We start from the raw sequence: 24,148 nt of genomic DNA on the forward strand, positions 1-24,148 counted from the left end.
ATACCAGCAGAGACTGCCACGGCCAGCGGAAAAACAGCTCCGCTGTTAGAAGGAACGGGGTTGATTCCTCGTCAGAACGATACAGTAATCGCACAGAATACGACGACTGGTTGTATCGCATACATTTCCCTGAAGTCCCAGCGTGCAACCGCATTTCCCTTCGGGACAAAAACACGGCTACAGTTACATGCGTCCCACATGCGACCACTAGAACACGCAATGATTATCAGAATATTTACAGCAATTACAAAGTGTCATCGTCAACTTTTTTGAACTACTGGCTTCGAAGCACACGTTTATGTCTAGAAATAGCATCCGGCAAACAAATGAAGTTATCCAACTTTACGAAAATCATGCATCGGTGCGCGAACAGCGATCACGACAGACCGCTGAATGCCGCACACATGACGGACTTTCGAGAGCCGCCACTTACAGGACAGCGCTTGTCCTGAGAGTCCTTGCAAGTCCCCGTCGTATTGCTTAGCCGAGTACCAACTCGGCCAGCAGAATATTCTGCTGCTTATACTTTCACGATATAAGTCTCCGCAGTCATGGACTAAAAAATTCAGTGTCATTCCACTCTGAAGATGGATGACCAGCGAAGCTGTTTGTGGATTATGGGTCGGCCACAAACTCCTGCTCATACGTTCAGCCAACAATATACTACCCACAGTGCCAATTCTGCAACGCGCCCTGCACCCTGTATCACATGGTGTGGGAGTGCCAGCTTAACCCCTCACTTTCCCCGATATCTAATCCCTCGATTGAGCAGTGGGAGGAAGTGCTGGCCAGCTCTAGCCTCGAAGAGCAGCTTCGGCTGATCCACCGAGCTGAGGCGGCTGGACGCTCCAACGGGGTCCTGAACTGAGGAAACCGCCCGCTTGACTCGTCTCATTAAATAAAGTTTATTCTCTCTCTCTCAGCGGGGTTGTAGCCACGCCCACGTTTTCCGCTTCGCGGTATTCGCGGTCCCGACGTGCATCGCGCGCTCGGCGACTGAGGCCCGATCGTCATCGGTGGTCTCCTCCTGCCGCGTTATCGCCCATTGCCGCCCTTTCTACTAATAACCGAATAATATCCAACGAATAAGCCAACTTGTTCGCTAATAAGGATTATTATTTTTCTTTATGAGCAGGCTTCACTGTGCAACAGGCAAGGTGAGAAAGCCAGCTTACAAAGAACAAGCGCACCGATCGCCTTAAAAATGCGTTGTTGAGAGGAGAAACTTTTTCAGGGGCAATATCAGCCATCTTATACCGAAATATGAAAGGGAGAGGGTATGCCGAAGTGGGGACGAGGGGAGCGGCTTTTCTCAGTCTACGCACGCAAAAAGGAAAGGACGGGGGAAGTGAGCCTATAACAGCCCCGCCGTAAAAACGAGAACACGAAAATTTTTAACCGGAACACCCCGATTTGAAGATTATGGGTGTTACTGAGCCATGCTTGCACAGAAGAAACCGGGTAATTTGTCGTCCAGTGCACATTGAAGCGTTAGGGTTTCGTTTGTCTGTAAGTGCACAAGATTAAAGCCCGAATGACAACTTCGAACGAGGGAAGGTCGAAATCTGTACCTCTTTCCGCCAACTCTAACCAAAGAAGTGGAAGAAAACGCTTTCAGCCACTAGGAGGACGTGAGGGTATATCGGCGCCGAAGTTATCTACACGTCGCGTCGCGGGCAGGCAGTTTGATATGTCGTCTACGTTTGCGCATGCATATATAAGTGAATATTACCAGAGTGGTGGCGCATAAAGTCACTAATAGAGTTCATGTACATAGCGCCCCTAGGGCAGCAGAGTTGCGCGTCCATCCGCCATCTTGAGTTCCAAAGTCGCGCGGGAAAGCCGCCGCCCGGCGCGGCAAAGTGAGCGCGAGCCTGTGCTGCGCTGCCGGCTGCGCCGGTCGCTGCGCGGGGTGGCCGCAGCCGCTGACCTGCGCACAACTGAGCTTGGTGCGCAGTACTGAAAGCGGCCTTTTCTGTCGCGGGGGACCCGGCGGCGGGGCGGCTCGTGGAACTCAGACGCACAACTCAGGCGAAGCTTATACAGGTCATGTTCACGCATGCGCCGTTTCTATATATCTTCTTATGTGTGGTAAAAATTCCCCTTGATGTACAGCGCTAGTCCTGTGTGGCCTCTTCTATGTTGTCCCGTCTACACCGCGCAACTTAACCATGTTTTACATTTATACAGGAACTCTAATAAATAGTAACTCAATGACATTGGTAATGGCATATCACCCTTACGCGTGAAGCTCGTGATGGGCGGAGTAAATGGATTCTGTGGTTATATACGCCACGCAACCCTTCATTGAAAGAGTTGTAACCCGTGTTAATAGATTGAACGTCAAACCCGAGGTTCAATTGAGGCTACAGCTGTACTACGAGCACGGCCGTCCGCCGGAGTGTGTGCGGGGTACAGTTAATCCTGGAGGTTCGGTGTTGGGGAGGAAATGTCTAACTACGATTTCGAGATACATGTAAATACGTTATCTTTGCTCGTAAACGCGTAAAAATGTGTTCCTAAATCACGCCACCTTAGATCATGAACACATTATAATTATGTCGGTTCCCTCAAAAACAGCGTTTCCCCCCGTCCACACTGCCCCCCCCCCCCTCCCTCCCTCCTAGAAATATCCAGCGTATATCCGGAAGTGTGGACTCCTGAACTGGCGATCACCTGGGGTAGCACCTAACATGGCGTCCAAAGAAGGGGGCACTTTTCCTAACCAGTAAATACGCGCCGATATATATACTCACCATTGGACTACATGGAAGGGGCCCGGGTCATTCGTTCCGATGCTCGTACCTAGACGTGCGGCGTTCGACTAAGGCGGCCGGCCAGGCGAACCGTGGGAAGTCCTTTTCCGCTGTTGACGCGGCAGTCTAGGGGCATTTTATAGCGTCTGGCTGCGCCAGCGGGCAAACGCGGCGTCCAAGCGCGTTCTGCTAACAAACAATGCCAGCGACCAGCTAGGGAAAAAAAATAAAGCGAGGGCGGAAGGTGCGTGTGTATGTACAACGTCTTCCCCACCCGGAATGCTAACGCCCGATGACGGGTAAATTACGAGGGGGGCCCGTATAGATAAAGGAGCGGGCGACCGCACAACTAACAACACGGTCAAGGTAGCAGCCAGGTAACCGGCACCGGCCGCGGTCGGGGACGAGTTACGAGCGCCACGCGCTATCGTCCAGCTCGGCCTCCTCGGCCCGCTGTCTCAAGCAGCCAGTGGTTTGGCATGCGAGGTATTATCACCCCCCCCTCCTTCATTTTGTTTGATTTAACGAGTGCAACTAAGGCCTAATGTTGCCTTTCACGTGCGAACGTCGATGAAAAACGACAACAGTACCAGCACTTCCTAGAAACGCAGCAAAAATGCCTACTGTGGACAGGCCGAATCGATACGGCGCTTCGGTTTGTCACGCGAGGGGACCCGCGTGCCGGTGTCCGTCCCACCGTCCGCTTTAGCTTCTGTCATCGGGTATAGCTATTCATCGGCCAGAACTTGGAATGGGGCTAAGTTGGTTTTAAGTGCAGAGTACTTTAGGGGCTCGCCTTGTCGCCGTAGCTCGCTCGTTGGACCCAAGTAGAGCCACACGGCGTTCCGTCGTCGCGGCGTAACCCGGAGGCTTCGAAAGCCAAGCGGTTTATGTAGTCGTAAGCATTCGAAACTCGTGAACCGCTGGCGCTTGTCATACATCTCCCCGTTGTTTAGAGCAAAAAAAACTGCATGTACATTTGAGGCAAAGTATACGTAATTAACCGGCAGCGCCCGCGTTCACTTAGTTGGGAACGCTCGTTGGGTCGGTTTTTACGATAGTAAGCGAAAAAAGTGTCAGTGCAACGCCGGCACGTGCGGGAGGATAAAGCAGGCACAAAAAGAACAGAACTCCCGCTGGCGCAGTTTCAGGCAGGGCGGGCGAGCACTGCGAAGCCTGGAAATTTGAATTACGTTGGGTGGCAGCCGTGAGCGGATAACGGCGCTACAGCCCATTATGGCGAATCAATGCTCTGCACTTCCGACAGCTTTCACATTGAGTGGAACGGCTTTGATTATCTTTAATCAAAACACTGCTGTCGCTAAGCTGGGCAAGGACGAAGGACGAAATGACTTCGCTCCGCTCGTTTGTGTAATCCTTCGTTCTTGTCCTGCGTAGCGCCAGGATTGTTTCGATATTTAGTCGGTGTCGCTCTGTCGATGCGTGCACTTTATGCGGGGAAATCCGCATGTTATACAGTGAGCGCAGTGAAGAGTCGAATGAAACATATGATTAATATTCGGAAAGCTCTATAGAAAACACGGGGTGGCTCGAGTAACGCTTATTAGGCAAATATTCCCCACACATGCGCAAGAGCTTATAACATGACCGACTCGGTGTGTCGATATAACTACGGCAAAACGCACGCACCCCTCACCCGCAATTGCCGCCGCACGTAAAACTCATTCATCGCACACGAAAACGAAGTGCGATGCGTAGAACAAAGAATTTATAAATATACGCAAGCATCCGATGAAAAAAAGAAAGGCTATACGACGTAGGCACTTTCCAAGAACAATCAACGCACAAACGCACGTTGTTTTCTTCCTGTCCCGACAGAAGAAAACAACGTTCACGCCGGTAAACCTTCGTATTAGTCAGATACCCATGTGACAATTGTGTTACGTACAAAATACAATAAACTTTCGCATCGATAGCCCGCGTACCATTCGCAATTGTGCTATATCAAAACAATGTTCCCTTCATCCATCCGTTACTATCGCAACCTATATACGCCGAAAATAAACCTTCGCATGAATCGCACATTCGCAATTGTGTCGATATATCGAAATAGAATTATCCGCCATCCGTTCGCTATACTATCGTGGTCGTACCATCTTCCTGCTGAACTCACTCGCTCGTGACTGTTTCATCATCCGAGATTCCCGGTTTCGCGGTTTCCGGTGGCGGGAAACCCGAGATCCCCGCGCCCCCTCCCTCCCTCCCTCTCCGCGTCCTCGGCCGATCTGGAACAATGCGACTTCGATCACACTTCGTTGCCCTCCCACTCAGTGACTGCGCAGCAGCACGCGCACGAGAGCTGCAGGTGGCTTGGCGGCAGCTGCGGGGAAGCCCGAAATATATTTACGCTCACCGTCTGGTTTTAGAAAGAAAAAAAAAAATACAATGGAAGGGGCGTTCATGTGAATGCGACACAAGCTCCCGCGTCAGCTGGGGCGTTATTTTAGCGGGAACGCCGCTTCCTTCCACCCTCCTCTACTACAAAGTTATTTACACCCTTTTTGCCCTTGCACCCTAGCAAAAACACAAGAAAACACCATTTTAACGGGTGTTATCAGGTTGAATGGGTTTAACCGGAAGGTTTAAAGGTTAAACGGCATCAAAGTTTAACGGGTGTTATATAAAAACGACAGAGTGCTGACGCAAAAGCCATATCGTGATCTATGGACGTAAAAAAAAAACGGCATGTCACGCAGTTCGGTTGGCTTAGACGTGTAATGACGTCATTCTTTAAAGCTATTACGACAGTTGCGGCGACATCCTCAACCCGGCCTAAGATGTTACTAACGATATGAGTGTTTTGCTGCGTTTTTGCTATAATATAACGATGTTAGGCGTGCTACAAACCTTTTAAAAACGTTTTGTTGCGGTTTTTTTTTTTTTTTTGCTAGATTGTAAGGGTGTCAGTTAAAGACAATAAATTGCCCTTGAAGGGACTCTGCAAAACATTTCATAAACGCGTTCACCACTTCCTTCGCATCCGGAAGCACTGCAAAAGCTATAATTATCAGCAGCACGGAGCGGCACTGTGTGATTTGCTTGGCACAGCAGGTTCGCCTCCCGATTCTTCCTCGCTCTTGTGGCTTTCTTTTAAAGTGGCTATCGAATGCATATTCACTGCTGCAACTGAAGAAAATCCGGCCAATAGCCGCTACATCTCTGCAATAGCGTAATCTCAGCGGTCGAAGAACGCCAGGACCGGCAAAGAGAAAAAAATCTTTCGAGCGAGTTTCTAAGTTATCTGATGGGCATGGAGGAGTCATTTTTGGCTGAGGTACTTTGCGACCCCCTAATCTAAGTACCGGATGAGCTGGTTGACTACGTTCTGCAAGCATTTAAGGGTTCGAAAAATTTCGAAAGAGTGTTGCAGGGTCCTTTAAGTGCGTAAATTATTTTAGTGTGGGCTCGGCGGCGGTCCCGTCAAAGTCTGCCGTGAAGGCGCTTCGAAGCTCAACGGATGACCCACTATTTTGCATGGGCAAATACATCTTGCTGCAACAACTGAATATTCAGTGCTGGATTCTGCGAAAGTGAGGAAAAAAAATTACGGTGACAAGTAGTTACAATGTAGACGAAAAAGGAATTCATAGCTTGCACTGACGTCGACGTAGCTGCCGTGTTGGTGGACTGCAGGCGCAGTCAAAGGCCGTGAACTTATCAGCTGCTCTTACCTCGAGCAGCGCTGAGAAGGCCGTGAGGGCGGTGGTGACGTCATATATGGGAGAGCCATGCCTAGTGAAGTGCACCGGACGTCAATCGTCATTTGTGAAATAACAGTGCCAGACAAGAACACAAAATGATCGAAGCAGCTTTACGCCTCCTTTATTCGTTATTTCGCACTGCCAGGATCTGCTCCTGAGTAACCCCGTATTTTATTTGCCCATAGAATTTTCATTGTGAGATCAGATTTGGACTCCCCAGAAACTGCTCAAAACTGCTAGGGACAGGTAAATGAAAGGGACCACACATTCGGTCACAGTCCGGGAGATTATATAGACGATTGTATTATATAGATTATAGACGTCGCCGGCCAACAGCGACGTCTCCTCCGTCGTCTGCCGGGCACACACAGAAAAAAATAGTAGAGGGTCGTCTAACGATTCCTGGGACGACCCTTTATAATTTGTTTCTGCGTTTTTGCATTTGTTTTGGGTTCACTTCGTGGGCCACGAAGTGAACCCGAATGTCACGTGAACGTACTTCCTCTCATTTCTTTTATGCCGCAGAGTAAGGCCACTATTATGACAGCTGCGCCGCTGACTTCATTATTGGCGTTGTGCCAACTTTCACCGCCGAGCTTCATACACCCGCGACGCGAATCTTCAAGGTCAGGAGACATACGCTCAGGCGTGAAGTCGTTTCACTGAGGTGCTTTCGAATTGTAGCAACACTCAGCGCAGGTAGTGCCGCTTTGTTATTCGCGGTAGCAGACGACGCGCCTGGCACGCTCCCGCCTGCAGCATCAGGCACAGACTATCCTGGGTGTTGCCTAGCAACGGGCTTTCTCGCTCGCGCGGCATTCTTTCCCTCTGTGACCTTAATTGGGAGGCTTCGCACTACGCCAGAACGACGTTGTCTATCAATGCTGCTGACGCACTGGCTTGAAACATTGCTATTATCATTTCCCGATGGCTCCATGAGCTTCATAAAGCCCGCTACGCGAGTCTTCAAAGCGGGAAGGGGACAACGTACCCTTAAAGAAAGGGTCAGAAAAATTGCTGTTTATTGTATAGGTTGCAAATTGGAACCCGAAGGGAATTGTCCTCTGGCGCTTTAGCAGCAGAGAGGCATTCGACATGGAATCTGAATTCAAGAGCGCAACTTTTCAGAGGCTGCGGAGAAAAAGCAGAGCTGAAAACGGACCGCTGCACGACGAGGCACGGTTGCGAACACATAGCGACAAAACAGCATCCATCCCAACGGAGGTTCAAGACACCGAGTGCGAAGTACACACACAGCACATGTATCAAGGAAGAAATGGTGAGGGACGACGTTCGTTCAATACAACGACAACTGAAGGACACGAAGGGACAGCAGCAAGAAAGGGAAGAAAAAGGGAGCAGAAAAGCACCAGCACTTCACATGTCCCAAATGTACACATTCGAAGCGTTACAACCCCAAATTTTGAATTTGACAGAAAAACACCCGCGACCTACGTCTCCCTACGGTGCAGGGATGATGATGACATGGTGCTGAATTTTATAATTCACTATGCAATCAAAGAGTTCCCAATTAGAGCTCTGCCCACTCCTTTTCTAAGTGCGCCGAATTTTCAGCACATATTCGTGTCAATCATTTACCCGAATAAACTTTAAAACGGTGTCAATTCACGCTCATTCGTCCCTCATAGCCGCCCTCCCAAGCTGGTCCAAAACTGCAGCCCCTTTAACGGAAGATTTAGCCCTGTAGCGAAGTTCTCATTTCTTATTTTAGTTTCCTACGCTTCCGGAGTATTAGACCACTTAAAAAAAAAACGCCGAACGCAAAAGAATGGCGTGCATAGTCTAGTTTATTGCCGAATCCAGCGATGCCAGTAACGACTCGGAGCCGAAGATGGCAACAGGAGTCAACGGAGTGAAGAATACACAGTTTCTAAGGGCGCCTTTCTATTTGGGTGCTGCAGTAACCGACGGCCTCAGAGCGTTTACTCCGGGTGACCAGCTGAGCCGAGGCAGACGCGGTTTTATTACATGACGCCAACAGACAGGTAACTCATGCGGCCGAGGCGGCAAAGACGTGTTGCTGCTATTTATACGCGGCACAGGAAAGCACGCGCAGCGTTAGAACGCATGCAACACGTTCAGATACGTCCACAGACACGCATAAGCAGTCTCCTTCCGTGAACGGCGAAGGCGCCTGCCGCGAAGGATGCACGTAGCGCTCTTCGCTCCGGACACCATCCGGCCACCGCTGCCGGGCACAACCAGTACCTCGTACAGACGGTGCGATCTGAACGTAATCGCAAGGTCTAACTGTACGAGCAACAAAGAAATGAATGAAAGGTCCGTAGGTGGACCTTCAAAAGTATGCGCGGGCATCTCGTCCCTACCGAACTTGAGGTCGGCGCGATACGCATGCGCCTTAAACCGGCTTCAAAAGTCCGCAGCGGAACTGTCTGCCTGTTCGCGCTTTTTGCTGCCTTAGCGGCATTTTGTCGCCATCCGCACCGGCTGCAGGCTCGATTCCATATAATGCGTACATGCGGTGGGGGGAGTTGCGGGAGCCGTCGAGACGCTGCGAGACCGAACCGGCCCGTCGGCAGAGGCAGACGACGAGCCGCGCTGCAACCTGACGTCCCCCTGGCAACGTCGCCAGCGTTGGCGAAGGCAGCCCTCCCCACTCTCGTTCTCTGCTCTGCCGACATGCCCCCATCGTGCCGACATGCCCCCATCTATTACCTACGCAATAAAAATAAGAGCAAGTCGGTTGTTTCGACAAGTGCCTCTTCTCTTTTCTTTGACAGAAACGTTTTCGTGTGCCGTTGAAAGTTCCACGCCGGCGTCAAAGCTTACTACACTACTAGTCAACTCAGGTCGCTAAAGAGAGAAAACGTCTTCTACACACTGAAACAACGGCGCCCCTATTGCAACATAAGGTTTCGATAGGGGATGTTGTGCAGGTCACTACTGTGCGTGGGGAAATCGCGCTGGGTTGCCACGTGAAGTTCTCGTCCGCCCAACAAACGGCGGAAAAGGGGTGTTGACCAACAATAGTTCCGAGCGAAATTGCCGAAACCAGCACTCGGCGGAAAGCACGCCGCGTGGACATGCACTGTCGCGCCAAAGTCCTTTGCGTGGCGGTGGCTGATTTGCAACGAGACAATAGCACAACCACACACGCAGAGGAAATGAATTTCGAAATGGCGCGCCAATATTTTTGGCGCGAAAAACACGCCTAGATGGGCTGCAACGCTATCACAATTAACGGGGGGATGTGTCACAAATGGGCACTGGCTAGTGGTCAATCTCTTGTTTGTATTAGTTGATTTGTTTCAGATAATCAACGCGAATGATCAAATTGAAAAATAATTACAACTTTCAATATTTTTACGCTCAAATGGAGGGAACCGGTACGTAGCTTTCAATTACTTAACTGAGTGTTTACTTTCTATTTGGTTCCATGAGCTTAATACAGGCTGCTGTACTATCCAAAATGTTTCATTTGCTGCTGACTCTACAGGACGTTCAGTTACAATCAAAACAAAAAGACCTCGTGGTGAATCAGCTCGGGTCCACGCAGTACAACAAGCCTTACAGAACGAGTGTACAGCACGTTTTTCATGAATACTTATAGAACCACGCCAGAACAAATAAATGCGGAAAGCTGTTTTTAGCGCCCCCCAAAATAATTCCCCTGCCAATGCTCTTTTTTTTTTTACTTCTCTAAAATAGCAGTCATCGGTACATAGTTTCATTCGCTAACATCAGCAGCACTTTGAACTTGTTTAAATCTTAGAAATATGGGCGTTTTCTTTTCTCTTTCGCAATCAGCAGAAAAGCAGTTGCCGTGACCGAGTATCGAACCCGCAACCTCGCGCCCAGCAGCAGCGACTGGGCCACGGATGTAACGCGTTTGAGAACGCGCACGCTTTCGGGTTCTCCCGAAGGCCCGACGAAAAACAGCTGAAGAAGCAACTAACCGCGCGTCAAAACCAAAACAGAACACGCAATAGTCAAGGCTTGCAGACATAGGCGAGTAGAAGTTCAAGATTCATCAAAAGAACAGCAGGTCTACAGGCCGGCAGGCGGAACACGGAGTATTCGACGCACGTAACTTCGTTGAAGCAGACCACGATTCTCAGTACTAGTATTCAGGCCACTTCTACAAGTGGCGTAATATATTAGGTACCGGACTGAAGAAACAACGCCCCATTTGGGCGATACTAATGCTGCAGCGCGTGCACACAGAGGCGCTCAATCTGACACACCCACACACAAAGAAAATTCCTGCTTCTTGGTGCAAAGAACCAAAAACTGCGAATTAAATGCGAAGCCCCTAGCAGACGCTGATTTTTTTTTTTTTTTTTTTTTTTTTTTTTTTTTTTTTTCAGTTCTTGGCAAAGGGCTCGAACGCTACGGCCACACAGTGCATAAAATTCACTCTCATTCTTCCATCACAGCCGGTCGGGGAGGTCATACTACAGCAAAAGTGACACGCACTTGACTGCGGCTACAGCGACGCCGCTTAATTTATGCGGCATTTCCCGACGAGAAGGCGGAAACGGAGGAATTAAAAATTCCGCCGACTTCAACACGAGTCCCTAGGCACACGAAACCGGGCGACACGTGCTAACGCAAGCGTTCCGCGCGCCCGCCACGCCGGCATTGTCAGCGCAACTCTTGTCGTCGAACTGCTTTCACAGGAGAGTAAAAACACTTCAACGCGGAACTCCGCCCATCGTTCACGAGAAGTCGCGCTGTCATCGCGCAGCATCCTTATCGGAACGCTTTAGTACCGACTTGGCATCGCTAGCAGCAAAAACAGAACCTCGGGAGACATCCTAATTAAGTGCTCAACGAACGGAAATCACAGCGGTTCATACAGAGAAGCCGACTTGAAGCTCTCGTATTCAAGGCTAAACATGGGCACACGCTGGCTGATAGACCGCTTCGAAACACGCGCCATAAATTTATTCAGTTATATAAAAAAACCGACTTTTTGCAAAGAAAAAAAAGATGAGTAACAGAGCAGGGTAAAAAGAAAAAAAGATAGAGAAGTCAGACGCGCGCCGGTTCGCGTGCTGTTCGAGCTCGCGACAAGCCAGGCTGTTCTAAGAAAGCGTCGCGGTCGTCGGAAAGGCTTAGTGCGGCATGCCCGTGCTCTGACGTGAGAATGAATCGTTGACGACGAGACATGGCACTACGAGACCGTGGACACCTGCCACTCGTTACCGCCGTGCACCCAAACCCACTGGGATCAGCATCAGAGGATGGCTTACGTTGTTGGAAGCCATTCACCATCCTCCCATATACGGCAACATACGCCGTAGCGCGGCAAAGTCACCTCGCCAGAGCTGGCTGTCTGCTCAGCGTCGGAACCGCGGTTAACGGTGCCTCGCGCGAGCGATAGCAGTGATGAAATCGTATCTTACCTGTATCTCCTGCGACTTTAAATATCCCCGCGGGACTATATTCAGGTTGGAGCCGTGTGCAGATCACCCTCAATATGGCGGGGATAATGCAAAGAGGAAAACGCCACCCTAAATCGGAAATGACGTTACCGGAACACGGACAGCTGCTCGATAGCTCGCCGAGCGCCGCCTGCTTCTGTTTTTGTGCCTGTTAACGCCACCTGGGTCCGCGTACAAAAAGTAGTTCTCGGGACATTTCACCGAATTTATAACTTTTATGATAATTTATGAAAACTCAAAGCCTGGTCGTTACGAGGCAAAATGTGTTCTAGATTTATTGGACACTATGCGCAAAATGGTAAATATAAGCTTTATCATTACGTCGCGATGAATGCTGCCAACGCATCCGTCCGCGCTCTCTGATGTCGTATTGGCGGTCCCGATTTGATACAATTTCTCCCATGACTGCATCAACTACGTGTTGCAATCTTTGCGCTCATCTTTTATTAATTCATAGTGGTCCTTGAAACTTGGCGCGTCCTGGCTGATTTCGGTTGTGAACGATATGGGACGCTCGAATGTGCGGGTGAGCAATCCAGTTGTTTCGCGGTCGGAGCTGCCCGCGCCGTCGCTCGCCTCCTCGAGGTTGTCTGCTGGCCTTATCAGCTGTAATGGCAGCCGGCGGTTCCTCGAAAATCTCCAATCTTCGTGACAGAGTCAAGCAACTATTCGCCGGTGATCGGGCTGCGTACTATTCCGAGGACTCCGCCTCCGGAGACGAAGAGCTTTTGGACATTACCAGTGCACCGCTGAGCCTGATGGATGATAACGAAGACTTCTGCTTGTGTCGACGCTGTCGCAACGTTGGTGACCTGTCTTCCCAGTGCACTCGCCAAACCAGACTGCCCCCGGGCTTCGCTGTTAACTCAGTCAACGGAGCGCAACACAACAGCGAAGCTGCGTCTGTCGTGGTGTCAGATTCTCACGTGAACTACAGGCAAAATAACGGCGAAGGAACCGCGCTTCTTTACGTAAGTGTGAGTGATTCGCTCGCGAGCTCGGCATAGTCGTTGACGCGTTTGTCCAAATGTTCCTTCATCCCAGTGGCCTACGTTTACCGTAGGAAACTGCACTTTGTGGCTCGGTCCAAAACGAGCTACTTGCACCGTTAGCGGTCACGTTATACGCACAGCTGAGTACGCTTGTCACACAGCGAGAAAGCAGTTGAGATTTCCTGACAGCGTACGAGGATTGTTGTGAGCCATTAAGTCACGTTTGTATTACAAGATTATTTTGATTTCAATTTTTTTCTTCGCCCAGGATTCCAGTGAAGACGACAGCGATGAGTCCCATCATTGCCACGGACGCCAGCAGGCGAGATTATCTTCCAAAGTGGCGCAGCGACAACTCGTCGCTAGCAGCCTTATCTGCCTCACATTTATGGTGGCCGAGATAGTAGGCAAGTAGAGCTTTTTCATACCTCGTGCTTTAACTGCCTGTGAACTTTCGCAATGCAAATGCTGTGGGCAAGGGTCTAATAAGCGTCGCCGAATCTCCCCCTTTCCGACAACTCATCCCACGACCGTATCACAACTCTTTGTTGGGACAGTCAGTCTTGATGTTATTTTTACCCAACCGTCACTGCTCACTAATTAGCCAGAGTCACCCTTGTTGATTAATCACTCAATAAGTACAGATTATTAGACTTAAATCTGGTGATACGTACGTGGGGACGAAACCCCAGCCAAAATGAGTGATATGTGTAGGTGAAACCCCAAACAAAGCAAGAAATAGTGACTTATCATTACGGTCTCAATTTCTACCGCACCAGCAAAACCCCTACTCCTCACTAAGTAGCCAGAGACCCTTTTGTTGATTAATCACTATTCATAATTGCAGATTAGGAGATGCAACTCTATAGAGATGCCTTCCAGCCAAAGCGAATGATACGTCTGGGTGAAACACCAATCAAAGGCAGAAATGGTGTTAATCATTAACATGCCTCTGTTGGTGAACAGAAGTGGTTTTGCTGGTTAGGTAAAAATTGAGACTGCTTCACTGGGAGTTGGGATTTGGGTGTGAAATGGGTTGCCGTAGAGGGGGCTGATTTGGCGGTGCTGGCCAATTGCTTGTTTCGAATGTTTGAGTTCAGTTCCTTCAGGGTTCTAAGTCAAGTAAAACATCGACACCAAAAGGTAGTTTAGTTATATTTTACAAAGGTAGCAACTAGAGAAATGAAATTGCTGCGGTAGTGAAGCATGCAGTCATATTGTGGGTCCTTCATTGGAGGTGCCCAGTTATATTTTGCAAGTGTAAAACAATTAGAGAAATGCAATTGGCGCAGCAGCGATGTTTGCAGTCATATTGTGGGTCCTTCATTGGAGGTGTCCCACTCGTTTGTCAAGTTGCAATGAAGGAAAAATGCTACATATAGTGCAGTGGTACAGCTTGAAGATCCCACGAAGACAATGTAGAAGTATGGTTTATTAAAGAGACTGCTTTGTCCTGATAACAATTGTACCAATTTTATCACAAACTTCAAACAAATGATCGTGGTATTAAAGAAAACATGAAGCAGCTGCGGCTCCCTAGTATTGTCCAGCAATTTCTCTGACGTCACGGAATCTTGTTTGTGCGATTGGTGGCTGTCAGCCTAAGCCAACGCCAAGAAAGATGACTAGGCAATTTTAGTGGGGCCTCTAGTTCCGTTTGATCGTATCAATTGAAGGCTAACGTACACATTGATAGCTATGTTTGTAGCGCTGGCTTGTACTACATCATTGTGGCACGAAATTTGAGTTTTCTTTTTGCACTTTTTCCATTAAAAACTTCTTTCGTCACCGGGATGGAGCTGAGTTACCAAAGGATAATTCTTACAATAAACTTGAGCAAAGTTGTGTTTTGTCTTAAAGATCCCTTCAAGCGTTAGCAACAAATTTTGGAATGCTTGTTTCGAGATAAGCCATCACTTCTCTTTAACCATAAATTGTGGCTTAAATTGGCATGAGTTTGGAGTCTTGTTGTGTTGGGCTGTAGCTTTCACTGGGACCAAAATTGTCGTGCGGCCTTGCTTTGTGCAGTGTTCGCTACAGCACTCATTTGCTCTAGACCTAATGTTTGCGTGTGGTACCTAGAGCCTCCGCACGTGCTAAAGTCACTATCAATGCTCGACATTGACTTACTCTAGAAATCGCAGTAGCAGCGCTGTAGCTCTGCCATTGTCCTGTGTGCTATCAGCTTTAATCTTACTTCAAGCGACTGCAACTGTGGAGGCTGGAAAGTCGAGTGTTGACTCTGTGGTGTATGCGTCCTTATCAGACTGTTGCAGCAGTACAGTGCATAGGCCGATTAGCCCCTGGCGCTTCTGATTGTCTGCTCTCCTGTCCCACTGCAGCACTTCCTTTTTTCTTGTGCCTGCGGAGTTATCGCAACTAGAATGATAAGTTAATATTTTGTAAGCAGTGCAAGAAAAATAAAGCAGTCAAAAATTTCTTTAAAGCAAGTACTGGACATTAGCCAAGGTCTTCATTGACGTAATCACGAGCACGGTGCTAGGGCAATGGAAAAAAAAAGAGAAAAATTTTAATGTAAGAGTTTTCTTGCAGTTTGTCAATGTGTGTCGTGTAGCTTTGCGACATTACGCATATTTGTCGGTGATTTATGCTGCAGTCTCGACTGGGGTATTAATGGGCTTGTTAAAAAAGGGGGGGCGACAAAGAGGGGAATTGTTGTTTCCCACCTGAACGAATAGCCCAAGAAATCATGCCGACTCCAAGTTATTATTTTTTAAAGATCCTGATGATTTGGAAGCTTATAGTTCGCAGTGAAGTTTGGAAAAAGAAATATTTATATGGGCAAGATCAGAATCCTAACAATACAGTGCCTCCGGTGCATACACGAAATTTTTTCCTCCGGGAATTTCCTCGTTTACCAGTAAGTTGGCCCACTGTGCCTGTGCCATCAAATTCTCTACACGTTTTGGCATTTGTAAAGTGTACACAGTAATCAAGTTGTCCCTGTCACGGGTAAGAAAAAAAAAACATTGGGCAAAGTTGCAGACCGGGGGAGCGCTGCGCAGTAATTCAGCTGCAAAACAGCTAATGGGAACTGCGGGGTCACAGGAAGCCACAGCTGTTCTCTTGCTTTTCTTTCTTTCTTTTTTTTTTTTTTGACCAGGCAGCTGCACACTGCTCGTTGAAGCATTGTTAAGCTGTGCACGTTAATATTGGAGGAAATGAGTAGGCAAATGCACCTGTGGGAAAAAAAAATATGCATGTGCGACATTTATGCACCCTAACATAATCGCCACTCTCTTTCTGTGTGTATCCTTTATTTTTGTGAGTCACATCATTATTACACTGTTGTTGTTATTATTATCATAGTGGTTGTTATTATTATTTGCTGTCATTGTTTTGGTTGTTTTTACCCTAGTGGGGAATTTTCGGCATTGGTGTGAATTCATCGTGAGTCGTAGACCTGGCGTCCAGCACTTGTGGGTTACTCTTCTCGGGAGGGTCCTTATTATTGTTTCTTGCTGTATAGACAATTTGGGTGATAGAGATTGCGCAGATGCCTTGGTGTGGGTACCAGAAGTGATGGCCAGGGCAACAAAAGGGAGTATGTGGTATGTGTGTTGCACAAGCGAGGTCAGCCATTTCATGAAGTTAAAATGTGTGGTATGGTTTTGGGTGCCGTTACTTCTTATTTCTCGCAGGTCACCTTTAGCTAACTTGCCAAACCTGTGTTGCAAGAGAGGCATAGCAGTGCAAAACTTCCTGTGAAATATAAAGCCCTTTAGTGGTGACTAGCCCTTGCCGCTAATGGGGCATCCAGTAATCGGCTTGCATTAAAGCATAAGTCTTCCAGCACTGTTCGGACATCAAGGATAGTGTGGTGAAAGCGACATTCCAATTGCATTTTTATCATTGTTGCACATACATTAAAAATGGTCCTCATCTGGATTGTTTTTCTGGTTTTTTTTCTCCCTTCCGTATCTCTCTATCCCTTCAGGCGGCTACCTGTCAAATAGTCTAGCCGTCATGTCAGATGCAGCGCACCTATGCGCCGACTTGGCGGGTTTCCTGATCTCCATCTTCGCCGTGTGGATTGCCCAGAAGTCCCCCACAAAAAGAATGTCCTTTGGCTTCTACCGGGCAGGTAAGTGGCCACTTAAGATGGCCTCGCAAAGTTCTTATCCCATCTCCCACATGTGTCTGTGTGCCTGCTTTGCCACAGTCAAGTCAGCTCTACCACTCGTAATATCTATGACCGTAAAGGTGCACACTGCTTCTTCGAGTATTGCTTCCCATTGCTGTGGACAAAGTTATCACGTGCTGTCCGATAGCCATTGTGGAATGAAGGCTTCTTTCATTAACGTGCAAGCGCTTTTTGTTGCCTGTCAACCTGGCGCGTTCCTCGCTTAGTGTCCCATTCTGCATCCCGTCCTGCTTCTTGGCACCCAGTTTATACGGTCCAGCTGTTGTCAATCTACTTTGGCTCGTAGCCTAACAAGCAGTGCTATGATGGTGTGCTAAACTGAACTTGATGGAGATTTGTTATTTGTAACCCTAAAAAGAATGCCAAGCATGCGGCCCATCTGAAGAAAACAACATTTGCAATCCATCTGCCTTGTGGCACAATTCCCAGAGCGTGGTCTCTTTGCCATCAGTTTAGTGGCAGTTTACATGTTTTCTCGTAACCGGGGCAAAGTTTTCTTGTTGGTAATTGAACACCAATGGTGGTTACTTGTCCCAAAAACATTGACTGTTTTGTGTTATTGACAATGGCTTGTTTGGCCCTGTGTTTATTCATTGGGCATCCATTTCACTGCTATTATGAGGGGATAAGTGGGCTAGGTTTGGTAGAGTGTTTCAGCCAATTTACTGCAGTATTACTTTATGCGCACGTGTAATGTAATGAACACGTTCATGTAATGGTCACACCCCTAACTTCAACCATTCAACCATGGCGTCGAAACCGACTCAAACAAACAAGGCAGTAAACAAATATTTACGCTGCGATCAACCATCTGATGTGCCATTTTATGATTAGTGGGCTAGTAGGCACCCATAGCAGTGCAAAAAACCCAACATGAAATTTCATGTTAGTACTCCTTTAAAGGTGCGAGTTGCACAGTGGTGGGGTGGGCTTGTGGTTGGGTTTTTTTTTTTTTCCTCTTTTATTTTTTTTTTTTTTCGTTGAGAAAAAAAGTCCAAATCTTGGTAGAGGCAAGAATTGCGCCTTCTGCACTGATTCGTCGGAAAACTAGTGGAACGGAGGGTCATGTGTGTTTTGATTGCGTTTTGCTGCGCTTGGCAAACTCGTGGCAAACGGAGAGAGATGTGAGCCAGTGACTGTACAAGGTTTAGTGCTCAAAAGCAATCCAATTGCGCCAGCGCGCTTGTTGACTCTGTTCGTCCGGTTAGTGTTGACCCTCTGTTGGGCTCTGTATCATGCGTTGAATTTTCAGCTGTTGATACCATATTTCCAGGGCATGCAAACAAAAAAACATTTGTGTGAGTAACGTTAGGAGTACATCGGTGAAGCCAGGATAGTCGTAAATACATGGGATCCAGTTGTTGCGTTGTAGCTTTAAAGGCAAAATAGTGACTTTATTTTCTACACACGAGAGAAGCAGTACTTATAGAGGTCACTTTTATTTGTGCTTTCATGTGGTTATTACTCAAAACTGCTTGCTTAAACGCAAGAATGGAGAAGGTGTAAGCTTCATTTATTGCGTTCCAAGTCAAATCTGTCTCAAGTTACGTCCCCTTACAACGTCTCCCCGGTGTGTGTTGTTTGCAGAGGTTCTGGGTGCAGTGGTGAGTGTGGTGTTCATCTGGGTGCTGACGGGCATTCTGGTGTACACCGCCGTGGAGCGCATCTACCACGGCGACTACGACATTGACGCCGACATCATGCTCATCGTCTCTGGCACGGGGGTGGCCATGAACATCATGTGCGTGCCCCTTCTGGCTTTGAAGCTGCATGCTTAGATGTTACGTTGGGTAGAAGGGGTATGGCCGAGCCAGTTGGTGAACCTTTCAGGGATGATTCACGCCATTGCTACGAGAACATACGTAAAATTTGGTTGTTCTGGTGTAATTGTGAGTGACGCTATGTGCACCAGGAAAGGTAACTGAGTGTGGCAGCTTAGGAAATCTATTAATATCAGGAATACAAAATATGTACACGTTTTGTTTTTGTGGGTAGCTTCAGAGCAGCCTAATCTACAAGGGGAGGTTAACCAGTCGGCGGGTTCTGACTTTTTTTTTTTTTCATAGAAATATCATCTCTTATAAACCCTCTGTGTTTATCGTATTTTTTGCATTTTGTAGGTAGGAAGATTTTTTTTTTTGTGTTTAGAAAGTACGAATTGGAATAAGTACTTCACCTTTTCCTTACAAAAGTTTAGTCAAAAACGCACATGGAACCAAGGTTTAGCCATGCTCTGTGAAGAAGATAGTTTTGCTGAAACTTAGTTTCCTCAAAAAGGGCAAATTGAGAGCAATTCATTGAGAAATTGTACAGCACGTTATTTAATTTTCTAGGCATCTGTGATCAACCAAATGCCCCTGTAGTGTATGCTGAATTTCTTTCTTCCACTCTGCACTGCATCCTGGCAATTGCTTCCAGCCCATGCCTTTTCTTTTCCGCTCTGGGGCTACCCTTGTCTGTTCTGTTGAGATACCTGCCCGCTTTGCCCGTAATCCAGATCTAGCTTTTCCAGCATTCTCCCAATGGACCGTCATACCAGAGCACACTCAAGGCCATTGCTATTTCCACGGTTCTAAGGGATGTGAACGGAGTCTTTGGGCGTCTCTTCTGCATTACTAGTTTTGGTTCCACGGCACCCTTAACGGAGAGGTGAAGTGTGTTAGAAGATGTGAAAATTAATCTTGCTGACTAGGGCACTCACGCTGTGCTGAGCTTTTCTCTTGCTCTAAGGGCACTCCCATGAGACTGGCATTGGCATTATGTGGTTTTGGCGGTGTGCGTGCCCCGTCGGTACAGCATGAAGGCTTTTTTTTTCTACTCTGCCGATAATGACCAAACTCGGTGGAAGTGCTCACTATTGGTTGAGGAACCCAGTAGAACAGAAATCCATAGGTGCGTTTATATGCAAGAAATTGAGATTTTTTTCATCACGTCCCCCCATCCCCAAGTTATCAAAAGCAAGGAGAAACGGTTGAATGACATTTCTATCAACACGTAGCGCTTCAGAAAGACGGGCGATGCATTCCGTCACTTTTGATGCTTTCAGCTTTCTCTATGGCTGCTCAGTTTTGCATCTCAGTAAGCACTACCGACTTCTTCTGTGTTCCAGCATGGGGCTGGTACTGCACGGCTGCTGCCCCTGTGCGAGGGGTGCGCATCACGGCCACAGCCACGGCCTGGGCCACGGCCACAGCCACAAGGGGGGCGGGGACCACACCAACATCAACATCCGGGCAGCCTTCATCCACGTCCTGGGGGACCTGCTGCAGAGCATCGGGGTCCTCATCTCGGCCTACGTCATCAAGTACAAGGTATCCTGCCTCCTCCCAAAAGATGCAGCCTCCCCTGCGACTTCCTCTTCTCCCCTGCAGTGACGACCCCCTCTGCTAGAACTGGGAACTTGCACTCCACTTCACTGCCTTGCACGGAAAATGCATTGCAGCGCAAAAGCAAAGCATTCTCGGCCTGGGAGTGGTCACCTAAACATTACCTCTACATCATCATGTCGGCAGTAATTAACGTTGATGGCTCTACATTGGGAATGCATTTAAACAGTGCATTCAAACTGGATCCGTTGTAATTAGCTGACATTATAAAAAAACGAGAAGCTGATTTGCCATCAGATATAATCAATGTATAAGTAATCATGGACATCGGTTGTGTCATAATTACATGCATGCTTTGTCTTGCATTTTGGCGGCATACACCAAAGCTGATCAGGAATGTCTTCAGACGGCAGTCTAGGCAGTACATTTTTGTTTCTGAACTATGTTGAAAACATAAAGCAGAAAATTGAAGAAATGTACTTGCTCCCTGGGCAAAAATTGGCTCCCATCTCTAACACTTTATTTACAAGCAGATTGGCCCGGGTGCTGTCGATACTAGTGCGAGACCAAACGAGTGCAAAAAACAAAATTGTTTATAAATTTCAATTAAGCAAACTTCTGAGTTCATAAGCTTAATTAAAAGTTGAAGCACATGGCTTTATCCTAGCTGGCAAGTTTGTGGCTGGCCATTTAACGGTGGCTTTGTAATGCTGCAGAAATGGCTCAGGAGCTGTGGTGTCACCATGTTACTTCTATTGGAACTGTGACTGATAGTTGGTGTTGTGTTGAATGTAAAACATGATTGCAGAAAGGCACTTCTCACTTGTTGGTTGTCACTCTGCCGGGTAGAGGGAAAACCAACCGAAAACCAACAAGTGAGAAGTGCCTTTCTGCAATCATGTTTTATGTCCAACACAACACTAACTATCAGTCACAGTTCCAATAGAAGTAACATGGCGACACCACAGCTCTCAAGCATTCCAACTTACTGGTGGCTCGAGTCTGAAGGGCTTGCCATCCTTTCTTTCAATTTCAAAACTTTCAATTCAGAATCTCACAAGGACAGCAAAGAGCACTTGGGGTTGCGCCAGCGTCTCCAGCACTTTGCAAATGTAGAGCAAGTAGTTTCACAACACAAAGCTAAAACCAAGACAAAATGTTTTCGGAAACGTAAAAAGGTGGATGTTCGTTTCAGATTGTTTTTTATCCTTTCCCCTTAATGGCCCCCCACCCCCTCCTTTATCATCTAACCACTCCAACGTGTCTGTTGAGGAGACAAGGTAGAGGTGTAGGGGTGATTTGTAAAATGTCACGTTTTGCCATTTTCCCTTCTTGTGCTTTGCCTGAACGTTGCTAGTAACAAGTTCTTTAGATGAACATGAATTCTCTGCATTCCGTTTCTCACCGCGTGTGTCCTTGCAGCCCGAGTACAAGATAGCCGACCCCATCTGCACGTTCATCTTCTCTGCGCTCGTGCTCTTCACAACAGTGGCCATCCTAAGGGACGCCGTGCTCATACTTATGGAAGGTGAGCGCACGCGTGTGGCGGGTGCTTCCCTTGCGGGAGCATGGCGGGTTACCACTTTTTGCCGACAATTTATTATCCACGATGTGTTACCTTGTGGGTTCTTTAAAGGAGCCATGAAGACAAAATACAAGTTTGTTTCATTTGAAAGATTTCGCCGTTTAGTGTCCCCAGCACTTGCGCAGCAGCAAATGATGCCATATTCACTGAGAAATTAATCAATTTAGGTTAAAATATCGATCCTCCCGCCAAATCGTATGTGTTGGTGATGTTTGCAATGAAGTCATAACGGCACGTATACGAACAAACTTCGACTGCGCCATTCGGCTCTGCAGCCTTGCTGCCGTCAAACCTCCCAGATGGCGCTAGCATACGCAGCCCTCCGCCGTTGCTTTGTTTTTGACCGTATTTACACCTGGCTTGTTCTTGTTACGGTAGAAAATAATCGCTTCGTGAAACATGGTGTATGCTTGACAAACAGGGTCACGTAAGGCAACGTCGCTTACGGCAATCGGTCAGCATCGTGTAAGACAACTCCGAAGCACCGGAGTGCTGTGCAGCTAAAACAAGCATGGTGTGCCCAGTACCAACAGCAGTGCTCTGCGGTACTTCTATGTTTACGTGTATTTTCGTAACTTTTGTTGTTTCCCGCACAATTTTTACTGCTGTAAAATGGATATGCATTACATTTAGGCGCAAATAGCTCTAACAGAGTAGTGAGCTGGGCAAGTTGGTATGGCGTCATTCTGGGCAAACAGCGCTTGTCCTGTCTGTTTCTTTCGTCCACGTCTTTTTTCGCGCTGTTGCCCAGAGGAAATAGCTCGTTCGACAAGCTTATAAGCTCTGCCTAATTTGCGTTTGCTTTTGCCGGCCTCCTCAAATCGCAGAGCAGGCTGGTATGACATCATAGGTTCTGTTGCGGAAAATGAGCTGGTGGGTCGCATGGCCATTCCCTTTTTTCCTAATTATATAGCTTATTTGAGTGCAGTTTACAATAAAAGTGGTGTCAGTATGATTCTAACGAGGTGATCTTTTGAATGAACCAAACCTGTGTTTTGTCTTCATGGCTCCTTTAATGTTGCTTGCTACTGTTTCGTTATGTTTGTTGCATGCCTCAGACTGGTTATTTGGTTTAGCCAAAGGTGCTTTTAAAAAATGACCTTTTCATGGTGTGTAACTAAAGCTGCCTTCCTTGCTTCAACTCAGCATCAACTCGGCTGTGGCATACGTGCATTCTTGAGAAGGACGCTGATCTGTGCTTCTGTTTTGTCGGATATCAGTCCTTTGCTTCTGTGAAGCAAATTCAGAGTAAAGTAAACATATTTGCTCACACAAGTGCAAGGTATAACTTGAAATTAAGGCTGTTTTTTGTCCCTGGCATCACCGTTAGTCGGGAAGCAAGTATTTCGTGGTCATCCCCCTGAAGCCTCCTCCCATTGCTTCTTTTATTGCGTAGAAGTGTTCCGGACCAAGCAAGCTGCACTTGTTTTTTTTTTTGTTGTTGTTGTTGTTGTTTTGTTTTTCCTAAAGAAACCTGGCCAGGTTGTTTGAAAAGAAATAGACATATTAACTCAATAAATTTAAATCCTAAATAAAGTAATTCCACTTCAGCATCCCAGGGAGCCTAGAAATGGCTTTGGCACTCTCAGCTGCAAGTTTCACTCTGATCTGGACCTGCCCTGTTATTGCCTTTGTGAGGGCTTTGCTGGAGCACAGCACTGTTTACAGGGCAAAAAAATGTTTGTCGCTTCTTTGAATGTTTCTGACGAGGAGCATGCCTGTGCCACAAAGTAGGCGCCGTCGTAAAAAAAAATGGCTGGCATCCCAGGCTTCGACTCGCCAACTTCTCACTAAGCACAACCGCGAACTATCTGGTTTCGGTCAGTGTTAGTTTGACTTGCCATTCTATCTGTGCAGGCTTTCCAAGAGACCTGACCTACTCATCGGTAAAGACAGCCCTGCAGGGGATCAAGGGTGTGCGCATGGCCCACAGCCTGCACGTCTGGTCCCTGACTGTGGACAAGAACGCCCTCGCTGTACACCTGGCCGTGGGTGAGTCGAGAGGGGAGTGGGGCGCACCCTGGGTGGTCGCTGTGTGAGCCGTCGTGTACCTGTTCACCGGGGCCACGTGCGATCCCGTTGCAATCTCGGTGAATTCCCCCCTTTCTTCTGAACACACCGGCCTATGTTTAAATGACAGGCTTTGGGAATATAATTGTGTTTGTTGGCAGTC

At 47.7% G+C, this 24,148-nt stretch overlaps 2 protein-coding genes across 6 annotated transcripts in view; one reads left to right on the forward strand and one right to left on the reverse strand.

Moving 5' to 3' along the window:
- Positions 1-12,009, reverse strand: part of LOC144179017 (zinc transporter foi-like) — a 101,833-nt gene extending 89,824 nt beyond the window's left edge. The window contains exon 1 of one of the 3 annotated variants that reach the window (XM_077707181.1): positions 11,869-12,009. The gene's annotated coding sequence lies outside the window, so the exon portion shown is untranslated. Of the gene's footprint in view, positions 1-2,756; positions 2,908-11,715; positions 11,740-11,868 lie in introns of those variants that run through there. The other 2 variants (XM_077707187.1, XM_077707186.1) reach the window with 2 other exon arrangements.
- LOC144179019 (proton-coupled zinc antiporter SLC30A2-like) overlaps positions 1-24,148 on the forward strand; it is a 56,590-nt gene that overhangs the window by 26,656 nt on the left and 5,786 nt on the right. The window contains exons 1-7 of one of the 3 annotated variants that reach the window (XM_077707191.1): positions 12,063-12,205; positions 13,168-13,306; positions 16,858-17,004; positions 18,652-18,805; positions 20,174-20,375; positions 21,813-21,918; positions 23,833-23,967. In XM_077707191.1, coding sequence (XP_077563317.1) covers positions 12,125-12,205; positions 13,168-13,306; positions 16,858-17,004; positions 18,652-18,805; positions 20,174-20,375; positions 21,813-21,918; positions 23,833-23,967 — 964 coding nt within the window. In that variant the 5' untranslated portion in view covers positions 12,063-12,124. The other 2 variants (XM_077707189.1, XM_077707190.1) reach the window with 2 other exon arrangements.

Source organism: Haemaphysalis longicornis, unplaced genomic scaffold, assembly GCF_048455015.1.
Source record: "Haemaphysalis longicornis isolate Haplotype H1 unplaced genomic scaffold, Haemaphysalis longicornis Haplotype H1 scaffold_4, whole genome shotgun sequence".
In the NCBI taxonomy this organism is placed as follows: Eukaryota; Metazoa; Arthropoda; class Arachnida; order Ixodida; family Ixodidae; genus Haemaphysalis; species Haemaphysalis longicornis.